Genomic DNA, 15,213 nt, shown 5'->3' on the forward strand with positions numbered 1-15,213 from the left:
TTCTTCATTTAGGTCCCTTCTTCTCAGGGCCAGTGTATGTATATACAGCTGAATGTGTTCCTGCATTGGGAGGCCCATTAACAGCCTGACTGCAGCATTTTGCACCAGCTGTAGCTTCCGGATTTGCAATGAGGGCAGCCCCATGTAGAGAGCATTACAGTAGTCCAACTTTGAGGTGACCATCGCATGGATCACTGTTGCCAGGTCACTGCGTTCAAGGAAGGGAACCAACTGTCTAATCAGCCGAAGATGATAAAAGGCCGACTTGGCAGTGGTTGCTACCTGGGCCTCCATTGTCAAGGAGGCATCCAGGAGCACTCCCAAGCTCCTAACCTCGAGCGCTGGCACCAGCGGAGCCCCATCAAAGGTTGGGAATGGGATCCCTACCCTTGGTCCACTCCGACTCAGGCACAGGACCTCCGTCTTTGACGGGTTCAGCTTCAACCAGCTCAGCCTAAGCCAACCAGCTGCATCCTGTAGCGCCTGGTTGAGATCTTCCTGTTTTGAGTCAAACCAGCTGCCCAACAGCAGATAGAGCTGGGTGTCATCAGCATACTAGTGACATCCCAGCCCATGTCTCTGTGCAATCTGGGCAAGGGGGCGCATATAGATGTTAAACAACATTGGGGATAGCACAGCCCCCTGAGGCACTCCACAATCAAGTGGGTGCCATTGGGGAAGCTGTTCCCCCAGTGCGACCCTTTGTCCCCGTCCTTGGAGAAAGGAGACGACCCATTGGAAGGCATGCCCCTGAATCCCAACGCCAGCGAGGCGGTGGGCCAGTAGCTGATGGTCGACCATGTTGAATGTGGCCGACAGGTCCAACAGCAACAGCACTGCCACTCCGCCTCAATCCAGATGCCTCCGGAGATCATCTGTGAGAGCAACCAAAGCCGTCTCTGTCCCGTGACCCAGGCGAAAGTTGGACTGGAAGGGATCTAGGCGGGTCAAGCTAACAAAATAAATTGTTATAAAAATACAGATATTTACAATGGTGTACACTTTAGTAAAAGATAAAAAGATAAAAAAGAAATTATCCAAATATCAGACTCTTAAAACTTTTTACACACAGAGCTGAAAGTTAAACATATACAATTGATGGGTATATCTTATGACCAGTAGACCATACGTGTTTCGGCCCCGTCATAAGATTTGAACTGACCTTCGGTCTGTCACTCCCATGGTATTAGCCATAATGTTTCCTTGTGCCCTTTAACATACCACGTGTCTAAAACCCTTGACCCATTTAACTTCTGCTGTCTACTCCTTCTTTCCAATAGTATGCCGCTTCTCCCAACCTTAGGTCCATTGTGAGGCCTTTTATGTGATTGCCCAAATCTGCAACTTTTGCTAACATTGCATCACTGAGACTTACCCACCTTACAGCAGCTCAGCCCACTAGTTTGAGGGTGGTTACCAACAGGCCACCTGGTAATAGCCAGTTTTAGCCCATTAGATATGTAAGAGTTAGAAGGCACTTTCCCTCACTATTAATGATGGTATGGTGAACAAAATACTTGATATATATAAACTGCGATAATTAATAAGATATAATAATTGACAATGGCATTTAGTTGGAGACATTGGGAGTTATTGCTTCTATTAAATTAGCAGTCCATATTAATTAGGCTTGCTTTGGCAGAACAGTAATCTGAAACAGGAAAACAATAACATCATTATATATAGACTTCACATCACAACATTTGTGATTACTCTTTTTAAAATTCATGTCTAATAAAGAATCAGTATTTTTCTTCTTCTTAATTACTGTTTCCACAACAAAAGTCATACACAGTGAGCCATCACACATTAAAGTAGAAGCCTAACATTGGTTACCAGAATTACAATGTGATTTTACTACAGCTTCCAAAAATTAGCCACACCCAAAGTTACTTGTTTATTCATCTCTTAGTAGCCAAGAAGGGTTAACTTCTAAAGAGACAGAGTCCTGCTTAAGCAAAGGGAAAATCAATTCAGCTCTCAAATCTGAAAATTCAGGGTAATCTAAAAGAATATGATCTATAGAGTCAATTTGGTTAGTACCACATCCACAGAGTCTGTTGGAGTATGGAATACCATTAAATCTTCCGAATAACACTGCTGATGGCAAGGTATTCAAACACGCAAGGATAAATGCCCTCCTATACTTTGAAAGATATAATTCAAACAGATAATTTGGCATTTTTATCAGGAAAAGAATACCAATTGAAAAGGGTGAACATACTCTGCAGGCTGTGACCAACGTACTCTGGTCCCTCAAATGTCTTTTAAGTGACTGACTCAAGTCATAACTACTCATAGTTTCAGACATAATAATTTAAATTGCAAGTATTTGTCCCAGTCACTTGTATAATGATCCAGCATAACTAAACAAAGAAGACCTGATTCTAGATTTGATTTCAGCATCCTGATTTTTAGATTAAACACTCTCCACCAAGTCTTTGCTTCAAAAGACATTTTCCCAGTCTCAGCTCTCAAAGCTATTCCTGCCACATTTCTCGGAGTTCCCAGATTGTTTTGTTTTTTCCATCCCCCTGGGGGGAGGTTTTTATTGGGGTTTTTTTTCAGACTACAAAACTACAACAGAAAATATAGGGAAGGGAACTACATCTAGGGAATAAAGAAAAAAGACCCACAACTAACTAAAAAACCAAGAGTAGGAGATCATACATCAGCTTAACACCATGCTATTTTCAAAAAGCTACTAATAATACAATGAATTTAGTCAGTTATGCTAGATTAATTATTGTTTAACCATCCCTTTAACTGTTTAAAGAAATTCCCAGAGCATCCCCAAGTTATTTCCACATCTTTTCAGGCACAAATCAGAGACCTTCAGCCCTTATTTATTCTTATCTTTTCTAATCCTCAGTTTATAAGGGCTTTTGGAAGCAGCCGCCCCCTTTTCAGAAGGGGAGTCCTTGTCCGAAGACCCCGAGCCCAACTCACCATCAGATTTGCTTTCTTTTTCCTCCTCTTTGCCCTCTTCTGGTTCCCCAAGCTGTTTCCGCAGAAATTCACGTGCTTTAAAAACAGAGTCTTTTCTTTTTTATCGTTAATCTTGAAAATGACGCATTCTGGGGTTAACCACCTGTAACTGATGCCATTTGTTTGTAAGAAAAGGATTAATTCTTTATAGTTCTTTCTCTTCTGTCTTATATCAAATGGAATATCTTTTAAAATCCTGATATTATTGCCCCCAATTTTCAAGGGTGTTCCCGAATTTGCTTTCAAAATAGCATCTCTCACGTGAAAGTCTTCTTGCTTGTTTGGTAAATCTTTTTGGACTTTCACATAACTAACATTCAAAACTTTCTATTTTCAGACAAAAATATGTCTTTTAATAATTCCAAGGTTAATAGTAACATTGTGTTTTGACTTTTGGTCTCTTAATGTTTTCCGAGATTTGAGTGGGTGTCATTGGGGCGGGGGGACACACGAAATCTTAGAATCTTTTTTTTAAGCCAACCAGCTGCATCCTGTAGCGCCCGGTTGAGATCTTCCGGTTTTGAGTCAAACCAGCTGCCCAACAGCAGATAGAGCTGGGTGTCATCAGCATACTAGTGACATCCCAGCCCATGTCTCTGTGCAACCTGGGCAAGGGGGCGCATATAGATGTTAAACAACATCGGGGATAGCACAGCCCCCTGAGGCACTCCACAATCAAGTGGGTGCCATTGGGGAAGCTGTTCCCCCAGTGCGACCCTTTGTCCCCGTCCTTGGAGAAAGGAGACGAGCCATTGGAAGGCATGCCCCTGAATCCCAACGCCAGCGAGGCGATGGGCCAGTAGCTGATGGTCGACCATGTTGAATGTGGCCGACAGGTCCAACAGCAACAGCACTGCCACTCCGCCTCGATCCAGATGCCTCCGGAGATCATCTGTGAGAGCAACCAAAGCTGTCTCTGTCCCGTGACCCGGGCGAAAGTTGGACTGGAAGGGATCTAGGCGGGTCAAACTAACAAAATAAATTGTTATAAAAATACAGATATTTACAATGGTGTACACTTTAGTAAAAGATAAAAAGATAAAAAAGAAATTATCCAAATATCAGACTCTTAAAACTTTTTACACACAGAGCTGAAAGTTAAACATATACAATTGATGGGTATATCTTATGACCAGAACGATCCGGAGTTTCCAGATTGTTGTGTAAAAATTTTAGTGATGTGTGGTAACATATAATTAATATTATCTGTTACCACACTAATCCAAACCCCTACAGCATATAATAACTGCCCAGAAACTTTAGCATTAAATGCTTTAACTGCTGCAGGAACATATTGTCCACCAGAGGAATAATAAAATCTTGAAATAGCCTTCCCAGTACTCATGGCTGTTCCTATAACAGAGTTCAAATGCACCTTCCAAAACAGATTAGCTTGAATTATAACCCCTAAATATTTACATTGCTCTGCTTGCTCCATAGATGACCTGCTGCTGTGCTCTCATATTTCTTTGTCTGTCATTTTTTACTAAAGAGAAGCAGTATTCTGTGAAAATGATGTTTGCATGGATGTAGCTGCAAGTCTTGTTTTAAAGTCCAGCTTTTTTGGATAGCAGCTATCCAAAGTCTCCTATCTTCCTGTCCACTGTGAAGGGGATATGCGGTGGTGGTAGCTGCTGCTCTTTGCAGCTGTTGCCAATTGCTGACTTACCCATCCACTTATAGGGAAGAGGACAGGTGAGTAATGGACAGCAGCTGCTCTTTGCCACCCACTTGCCTAGTTTGGTGGTGATTCATTGACAAGGTGTAGACATTTTCACCCCCTAAGTGATGGACAAAAGTGAGTCACTGCCACCTACTGTGATGGAAGGTGGGTGCTCAAAAAGGAGAAACCAGTTCTTATCACAACCTAAGGAAATGCGAGCACATGGCAGTGGGTGTTGCTGCTGTTTCTCTGCAGCAGCAGATTAAGATCCAGTAGTGAACTCTTAGGGGTGCTCAATTTTTGATGATACCTGAGGATGGCCATCCCAGTGCTGGTGTCCCCATTGCCTAGAATGGGATTGTTTTGCTGTACAAACAGATATTGAATATTGCTTGTGACATTAGTAATATGAACCCAGTTCTTGCCTCAGCCTTTGCTGTTTGGGTAACTTTTGTTTTGTTTGTTAGTTAGTTGTAGATTTTCCGGCCTGTATGGCTGTGGTCTTGGCATTGTAGGACCTGGTGTTTTGCCAGCAGCTGTGACTGGCATCCTCAGAGGTATAACACAGAAAGATGGAGTACTCTCTGTGTCAAGGTGAGAAGAAAAATGGTAGGCAGGTTCAGAAAGGTGGGGTAGGGCTGAGCCATTATCTTGTAGGAGTTCCCCAGGCTGTGATATGCTAATAGAGGCTTTCCTGAGAAGGTTCTTTTGCATATGGATTGGCTGTTGAAATTCTAATCTTATCTGTAGTGCTATTGTCAGATGTAGAGCCTTTTGTGTTTTTCAGGACAGGAAACCATGCCCTTTATTTTTAAACTCTCTTTTTCCTGTTGAAATTGTGTTTATGTTTATGGATTTCAATGGCTTCCATGTGTAATCTGACATGGTAATTGGATGTGTTGTCCAGCCTTTCAGTGTTGTAATAAGATACTGTATCCTGTTTGAGTTAGGCTGTGTTCAGCCACTGCTGATTTTCCAGGTTGGCCCAGTCTGCAGTGTATCTCATGTTCTTTTATTCTTGTCTGAATGCTATGCTATGTGGTCCCGATGTAAACTTGTCCACAACTGCAGGGTATGCGGTATACTCCTGCAGAAGTGAGGGGTCTCTTCTATCTTTTGCCGATTGTAGCATCTGTTGTATTTTTCTGGTGGATGTGAATACTGTTTGTAGGTTGTGTTTTTTCATAAGTTTTCCCATCTGATCAGTGATTGCTTTGATATATGGCAAAAACACTTTTTCTGTGGGAGACCTTTGGTTTAATAAAAAAAATTGATTATGCCTCTTTTTTGCCGAGGTTGATGATTGGAGTTTTTGTGTAAATAATGATCCATGTGAGTTGGTTTTCTGTAGACCTTGTGACCTAATTGAAGGTTAGCTTTGCTGATGACCATGATATCTAGAAATGGGAGTTTACCCTCGATTTCTTTTTCCATGGTGAATTGTATGTTCAGGTGGATGTTGTTGAGGTCGTCTAAAAACTCCATGAATTCTACTTCTCCATGGCTCCAAATGATAAAGATATCATCTTTGTACCGGAACCAGACTGTAGGTTTGTGGGGTGCAGATTCTAAAGCTGCTTTTTCAAAATGCTCCATGTAGAAGTTTGCTATAACCAGGCTGAGAGGGCGCCCCATGGCAACCCCATCCATCTGTTCATAAAATTCGTTATCCAATTGGAAGTAACTGGTTGTCAAACAATGGTGGAATAAGGCTTTTATGTCTTCCAGAAAAATCTGATTAACAAGCGCAAATGTGCCTTTTACCGGAACCTTGGTAAAAAGAGATACCACATCAAAACTGACGAGTATGTCCTGTGGGTTGAGTTTCAGAGGGCTGATTTTGTTAATGAAATGTGTTGAATCTTTGTTTTGTTTAATTCTCAGTAATATAGTTGCATTGTACTAAATAATACACAAAGTTACTTGGAAAAATTATTACAGGCTGTTCTATACTATTATGTATAGCTTGCTGAAACTAGGACCCTACTATGGAATTCTGCATCATTTAATGTGTATATCTTGCTGGAACTAGGATCCTACTATGGAATTTTGCATTGTTTAATTGAGTCGTGTTAATAATTCTGCTTTGCTTCAATTCTGTTTTTAAACTTTTGGTTGGTTCTAATCCTGTTGCATTGTTTATTGAATGTCCCAATTACACTCTGTGTAATCCGCCTTGAGTCCAAGTGAGAAAGGCAGACCATAGGTAATATAAATAAATCAATGCTATTACTATACTGAAGCATCCAGTCTTGTAATTAAGTAAGAACAAGCTAGGTGACTCTGAGGAAACGCAGGAAGATGAAAGCAATTTTGAAATCCCCCTTCTCCCCCTCCCAAATTTCTAGGTCTTAGGGACTTGAGAAATTGATTTCCCCTCCCCTTTATTAGCTCATAAAAATGATAAAAGCAGCAAAGCCACACACTACTCATAAACAAGGTGGGGATTTCTACTTACTGGGTAGTCCTGAGATATGCAATGAACATGACTGTATATTAAATGAAATAAAAAGAAAACAAGATTTTAAAAACTCTTAACAAGGACTGAATATACTTCAGGAGGCATGGAATATTGAGAGCTGCAGAGAGGCCATTATTATAAAGAATGATTGCTTCCTGGCTAAGAAGCTGTTGCCAGCTGGAAGAGAATTGGTGTTTGGGTTTTGTATAATTCATTCAGGCTATCCATGTGCCACAATTGATTAGCATAAATACTTATGGAGGTATCCCAGTGAACTTGGTGAGCTAGTAACTTCTGTGAACTTATTGGCAAGGCTGGGAGAACTTACTTAATTAAAAAGCAGGAAGGCTATCACTGCCCTGCCACTTTCATGCTATTTTTGTTTGTGGGAGAGGCGTTAAATCGTTGGAAGCTATGTGCATATGTAAACAAATGAGACCGCATTGTGGTTGTTCCTCCATATCCATTATATGTGGAATGGATATTGTGCTATTGTCAATGGATCAGGGCTTGAATAAGAATTGCACAAAGGCTAAAATATGGTTGGGGCACACTTTGTGTGATTGCGCAGAAAGAGCCTTTAATGCAGAGAACAAAAATTGGTCAATTTCTGTTTAATCAGCGTAATGTCACACAGGTTAGCTTTTACACATTGGAAGAGTTCTTACAGTTCTAAAATATGCTTATCCTCTAACATTATAAGCAGTTACGGTGGTTGCTTCAAGATCACTGAATTTATTTATTCATTTGCCTGTTATTTTGCATTCTGAAAGGTGCTTATGGCGTCTTGGTACAAATACATAATAATAACTTTTTTCTTTTAGGCATTTTAAAAGCTTTTTATCAAAGAAAGAAATGACAACAAACCCCTCATATCTGGTCAAATATTGACTTGGCAGTGCCTGTTTAAAATTAATATCATGCTTTGTACATTTGTAGAAAGCATAGATACTGTGAGGGTTTTTTATTTTCCATTCTTGCTTTGTTTGTTTACCAGTAGCCCTATTCTACCAAATACATACTGTAGAAACGAGGGGACAATATAGAGGCACCCTGCTGCGTAGCATTGTTCTCTGGAGAGTAATGCGTCATGTTAACATTTCTAACCCTTCAATTTTTATTGTGTGAGAAGGCTTTATTTTGTCACACATGTCACAGTGCTGTGTTACCTTTTAATATTTAGATCTTGAGTGTTTTGCACTGTGCTTTGTCAACAGCAATAGAGAAATAAATAATATGTTGGGTGGTTGTTGTGTTTTTTTTTAAAGGAGGTGTGACTTTTCTGTCTCTGCCTGGAAGTGTTTGAACACTGTTGTCAATAAGAGAATGAGCTGTTCATCAGTGAAATCTGGCTCCTTTTACAATAAATGTCACGAATGGGTCCCAATCCCTTGTATTCCTCTCAAATCAGTGGGCACCATGGAACCTAAAGACCTGAAGCAGGGTCTGAAAATATAGTTGTTGCTCTGAAGAGAAAAATTTAATAATTGTCTCCGACATTCTTTGTGAAAGGTCCCTCATGTCAATGATTCGTAAGAAGTCTCACCCAAACAGCAGCACAACCAAGAAAGAAAAGGCACCTCTACAAGAATCAGGTACTCCTCATTCTCTCTCCAGTGAAATGAATCCTTTGCCAAGCATATTTAAATAGGGTCTGTGGCTTCTAAGCATTTAGTTTAAGTAAACAAAACTTCCATTTTAAGAACCATCCTATTAAGTACAGATCAGGTTAGCAGACCTCAACAGCGATTATTCTTATCTGTGATGACTAGTTGGAAGGAAGATGAAAGGGGAATCAGGAGTCACAGCTACCCAGGATTCCACATAAATTGAATCCCAGACAGAGTATGCAACTCAGATAAAGTTCCATTTCGGGATGACATACACATACACCTATGACTTCTTCAGGAATCCAAATGTAACCTTGATTTTCTAGCCAGCATATGTACAGAAGGACGGGAAAGTAATAAATGTTACATTGATTATTTGGGCATTCAATGGAGAATAGTTCCATCAATGGGTACTAGCCATGAGGAACAAAGGGAGGCTTAACATTTTGATGTAGCAAACCTCTGAATACCAGTGAAATGACCCCACCCTCTTGTTACATTTTTTGGAGGGTGTTTGTGTGTGTGTGCATATGTGTGTGTGCTTGCATGCTTGGAAGTCATGGTGACTTCTGGCAACTCCTGCTGGGGGCTTGGACGTTTTTCAGAGAGGTGGCTTGATCGCCTGCCTCTGCATCCCAAGCCCTGGTATTCCTTGGAGGTCCCTTCCAATTACTTGCCAGGGTCAGCCCTGCTTAGCTTCCAAGATCTGATGAGATTGGGCTTGCCTAGCTATCCAGGTCATGGCCCTCATTTTGCATGTTTATGAAATATAAATAGCATGAAATTGAGTAAAAATGGGTAGTGTAAAAAGACATTGAATCTACAATAACTTGTTTTGTAAGCAGAAGACTCATACACCTGAGTCTGAACCAGTGTCATGCAGGCCACACATATATTTACAGCTTCTTGGAATCTTGATTTCAGTTATCACTCAGTTGGATGACTTTTCTGCTTAGCCCTGATAACTTTAAGGTATCATGAATGTGCACTAATTCAACAATATTTGAAAACATAGATGTCTGGCTTGGAGAGTTACAGTGCAATCCTGAGAACACATTCCTGGGAGCAAGCCCAACTGAATAGTCCTGAGTAGGATAGACCTTTTTAGGATTGCTAGAATATAAACTGTACCCCTTTGCACTGTGGTCCCCGGCCTGCAGCCCTCCATTGACCCTCCAGAAAATCTTCTGTGAGTGTAGACCATGGTGATGTTGTTGTTTTTGTTGTTTAATGTTACTGACTGTTCTTTAATGTGTCATTTTTAGGAGCTCTGATCTTCCCTAACACTCACAGTAAACTGCTTGTTGTGAAATGTTGTTAAAATTGCAACAGCTGTCTCTCACTCCAGTTATTGTATACAGCTTCTGGCTTGGTTTGGATGTTCATTAAGGGCTTAAAATCCATAGTTTCTATTCTTCACAGACAAAATAGGTATTTATGTTGAAAGCGGATTGTCTGTATTGCACACTTATTTAAAGTCAGGCTTTAATTTCCCAGGCAAACACTTTTCTGTAGATCATCAATATTCTGAAGGAGATTGAGAGAGAGGTTTATGGTACATCGGTCTGAATAACATGGCCCAGAATTTTCTTTGCCATGTAATTAATTGCTGTGCTATAATTAAATGGCTTTATCCCTCTTTCCTTAAACATAAGCATATTCATATGAAGTTCTTTGCCTTCATTTGAGAAAGGGCTTTTTAGTTTTACTTGTGCTATAAAGGTTTACTTCTTGGGGGGGGGGATGAAAAATAACTCAAGATTGTTCCTCTGTATCAGTATGATATTTCTAGTGTGCAAGGCTCTCAATCATTATTCATGCTTGCACTCATAACTATCTTGTTCAGGATGATGTTCTCATTTTAGAGCTGGACAGCTAAACTCCAGAGATGCTGCTTATTCCACAGCTAACTTGTGATTTGTTGTTAATTACAGGGATTTGAATCTAGGCTTCCTAGATTATAGGGACCAGGGTAGCACTCCCTTCAAGGACTTACTTCATTTGTCCTCTTTCACAAATCAGTGCAACGCATTTAATACTGTGACCATTTATATACCATGTTGGGACCTTGTAAAAAAAAAAAGGTAAAGGTTCCTTGTACTTTGTCTTAATTAATCCTGCAACACTGCCACTCACCGGTTCTGAGGTGGATTCATATCTTTACTTCACCCATAAAGGTAAAGGTAAAGGTTCCCTTGCTCGAAAGCCAGTCGAATCCGACTCTAGGGTTGCGGTGCTCATCTCCGTTTCAAAGCCGAAGAGCCAGCGCTGTCTGAAGACGTTTCCGTGGTCATGTGGCCGGCATGACTAAACACCAAGGCGCACGGAACGCTGTTACCTTTCCACCGAAGTGGTCCCTATTTATCTACTTGCAATTTCTTGCTTTCGAACTGCTAGGTTGGCAGGAGCTGGAACTAGAGACAGGAGCTCACCCTGTCTTGCGGCACCCGGGTCTTGAACCGCTGAACTACTGACCTTCCACAGCCTGCAGTTCAGTGTCTTAACCACTTGAGCCACCGCATAGACCTACACTAAAATGATCAGAAGTTCCATGCTTCCTAACCACCATGGCTGTGAGTACAACAGACTGGTTGAAGACAGCTATGGGGAACTGATCTGTGTTAAGTGATCTCTAATATGCCTTCATTTTAATTTCTTCTCTCAGCTGGAAATTGCGTATTTCGTCTGTGTGAACAATATACACCATTTAGTGTGTTGCTCAATGGCAAATTGTACTTATTTCAGTGTTCTACCCAAATGTCTGCTGGAAGCATGGGCAGATCTTCCTACTGTGGTTGGCTTTCAGTTGTTAAGGTTAAAAATGGGGCTAATGTGGTTGGAGAAGGAGATTAAGCTGTTATTTTCATTTCATTTTGTAAAAGGAGGGTGTTAATATATTGTATCTTTCTATCTTTATTCATTTGAAACTGATTCTGTCCTTTCCTTTGAAACTATCAGTCTGTAGAAAACCCCTTTTTCTTTGCAGCACTGTGAAAGATTGGGTCTGCTTACAGTCTTAAAGTTGCAAGCATTTTAATGCACTTTTTAATACCCTTCTTTCCCATCTTCATCTGTACAGTAATAGATGTGCCAAATCTAGTGAAGGTAGTAGATGTGTCCAGAGTGTGCTTGGTATTTGCTACTTTGGCACAAAAGTAAATTAAACATTTCAGTATCTCAGTAGGGTACTGCCAAATTAACAGGTCAAACTGAAATGAATGAGATTCTAACATCCCACAAATGTGTTGTGTACAAGAAGCATGTGGGGAAACAATGCAACAACGCTTTCAGGGTCCACTTGCCGACTACAAAGATAAAGCTTAGCAGTAGATCAAAGTGCTTATTTAGTATTAGCTTTCAATAATAACAGCGTTCTGTGCGCCTTGGTGTTTAGTCATGCCGGCCACATGACCACGGAAACGTCTTCGGACAGCGCTGGCTTTTCGGCTTTGAAACGGAGATGAGCACCGCAACCCTAGAGTTGGACTTGACTGGCTTTCAAGCAAGGGAACCTTTACCTTTACCTTCAATAATATTACCCTGATGTAGCTAAACAGTAATGTAAACTGCCAGGAACTTTTGCCTTTGAGGACCCATCTGTGGCCCCATTCTCTGGAAGTTATACTGGAGTTCATTTTCCCACCTTGCCTCCCATCATCACAGCTAGTAGTTGAGCACTTCACCTGTACAGCAGTTTGTTCTGTAACACTTCCTCAACAGTGCAGGTGATTTCTACTTATGACATCCTCAGTGGCATTTGTCCCTGGTGGGCTGGAAGGTTCACCTCACAGCAAGAGTGAGGCAAAATGAGCATTTGATCCTTTTAAATCTGTGATTTTGCAATCTGTCCATGTTCCTGTGACATACTTTGAAAATCAAAGTTCTGAGAAGCAAAGCAAGGCATTTTAAAATCCAGCATTAGAGGTTATGACATGAGTAAGAGTGTTCCCCCATCCCACCCCATGTTCATTGTATTCACTGGTATTCTGGTGTAAGGCAAATTAAAAGGAAGTGGTATGTTCTCTAACAACAGGAACTTTCGCTGTTTTTCATTTGACCTGTATTTGTTTGGAAACAGAAGTAACCGACCTGAAGAGACAAGCAGTGGAAGAAATGATGGATAGAATTAAAAAGGGGGTTCACCTTAGACCTGTTAATCAGGCCAGCCGTTCTAAGAGAAAGGTTTGTCATTAGGAGCTCCTGCAATTAAAACGTGTGTATTGGGGGAGGGGGAATGGTTTTTGTGAAGAAATTGTTGCACTGTGTATCTCTCTTATTTCTGGGGCCTATCTGCCATGTCCTTCTCCAGTAGAGAAGGCCTGAAGGTCCTCAGGAGTAAATAACTTGTTCTGAGACTATTAAGAACCATTGTGGGCATCCAGGCAAAGATTCCCTCTAGGGCCCTCCTTGAATAGTGTGTGTGTGCAGGAGAATTGTCTCCAGTATCTCTTCAGACTGTTCCATTTGTAGTGCACATGAAAATGAAATAGCATTGACAGAAAGCAGCATGTATGAATGAAGCACAGGCTGGCTAAGGAGAAAAGGGTTTGATTATGTTAAGCAGCAAAGAAAGGAGGGAGTAGCCTGCTGTGGACACTTGCCTCCCTACCCTAGCTGAAGTCTCTGAACAGATCATAAGCATTTGACAAGTTCTGCTGTCTTAAGGCCAACTGTATATGACACTAAGATCTGTGGTTGCATCTCCCAACATTTCCACCCGCTCACCCCCCCCCCATAGATGGAGCCAGACTATATGGAGAGTAAGGATTTTTTTTAAATTCTTCCCTCCCTTCTTGCCCTAGGCCTTTTCTTTGTTTTTAGCCCCCCACCTCCAGTAGCTTTGCACTGTTAAGATTCATTCCATTTATATTCCTCCAATCCAATCTGTCACTGAGTACTTTAAAACAAAGTCATTTCCAAGGCTTTGGCATGGTCTACAGAGGGATCAGAATGTGGTGGTGATGAGTGCTGGGGCAGGGAGCCATCAAGTGGACTGTACAACTTTGTACTACAAGTGAAGGATAACATTTTTCAACGCTTCTTTACATTAATAAATTTGTGAAGTGAAAAATTAGCATGGAAGGCAGAAAATAGAACCTTTCATATAGTGGGAGCATTAAAACTATGGTATAGCCCCATCTACCATCTTATTCCGCCCATATGTGCAGACCAGAGCCTTGTTAAGTGGAATGCCACCGCTTGCAATTTCCCACCATAATGTGATTATCTACTTACATGCTTCTAAATACTTTGATCAGTGTCTGCAAAAAAACAGCAACAAGCAACCTAGATGAAAGTTTGTTTGTTTTATAATTACAGCCAGAAGTCCCCAAGGCCTCAGAGAATGCAATGAAAGAGCTGAAGGGAATTCTGGTAAGGAAAAATCTCTCTTCTTTGCATATTTGGTGAAAAAGTTGTTTTATAGGAAAGCAGATGGATGGATTTGGGTAGTCATTCAGAGTCACTGAATGAGATCCATTGTGGTGTAGTGGGTTGGAATGTCAGATAAAGAGCTGGGAGAACCAGGTTCAAATCCCCAGTAATCCAGAAAGTTTAGGTAACCTTAGTAATACAACATCTAATTTGAACATGGACATTGATACCAGAGCCTGCAATAACCCAGATGCCAACTTTGCTGTCACATAGGCCCAGACAACTCTCAGTCACTGGACCTAACAACATCAACTACACCATCTCAGGCTTATTCACTTGCTCATCTTCCAACATTGTATATGCCATTAAATGCCACCAGTACCCTTCAGTTCTCTACATAGGACAAACAGGTCAAACCCTGTGCCAAAGGATGAATGGACACAAATCTGACATCAAGAATCACAAGACTGAGAACACTTCAGCCTTCCAGGACATTCAGTGGGGGATCTTAAAGTAGCTGTTTTATTGCAAAAGAGCTTCAGAAACAGACGGGAATAGGAGATTACTGAATTACAAATTATTACAACACTCAGAGCAATGGAACCCCCAGGACTTAACAGAGATATTGGCTTCTTATCTGACTACACATATTAAGTAACTCAGTTTTCACTTATACCCAGAAATCAAACTTTCTTGGTCTTAAAGAGAGCCAGTTTGGTGTAGTGCTTAAGTGCGCGGACTCTAATCTGGGAGAACCAGCCTTGATTCCCCACTCCTCCACTTGTAGCCACTGGATGACCTTGGGCAAGCTATAGTTCTGTCAGAGCTGTCCTTGAAAGATCAGTTCTCTCAAAGCTCTCTAAGCCTCACCTACCTCACAGGGTGTCTGTTGTGAGGAGGGGAAGGGAAAGGGGTTTATAAGCCACTCTGAGACTCTGAGTGAAAGGCGAGGTATAAATCCAATCTCTTCTTCTCTTCTAAAGGTGCCACTGGACTCAAACTTAGTTTTACATCTGTTGTTAACTCCTTTATTATCTGTATACCAGCTTACTGCTATTTCCATGTATTTATTGCTCAATTACTTAGGCATCTTGACTCTAATTAGGTCTTCCTGGCAA

General features: G+C 41.1%; 1 protein-coding gene across 1 annotated transcript in view; it reads left to right on the plus strand.

Moving 5' to 3' along the window:
- SHTN1 (shootin 1) overlaps window positions 1-15,213 on the plus strand; it is a 126,548-nt gene that overhangs the window by 83,608 nt on the left and 27,727 nt on the right. The window contains 3 exon segments of the mRNA XM_015414003.1: window positions 8,625-8,707; window positions 12,801-12,904; window positions 14,042-14,095. Coding sequence (XP_015269489.1) covers window positions 8,625-8,707; window positions 12,801-12,904; window positions 14,042-14,095 — 241 coding nt within the window.

Source organism: Gekko japonicus, unplaced genomic scaffold (assembly GCF_001447785.1).
Source record: "Gekko japonicus isolate JY-2015 unplaced genomic scaffold, Gekko_japonicus_V1.1 scaffold2377, whole genome shotgun sequence".
NCBI lineage: Eukaryota > Metazoa > Chordata > Lepidosauria > Squamata > Gekkonidae > Gekko > Gekko japonicus.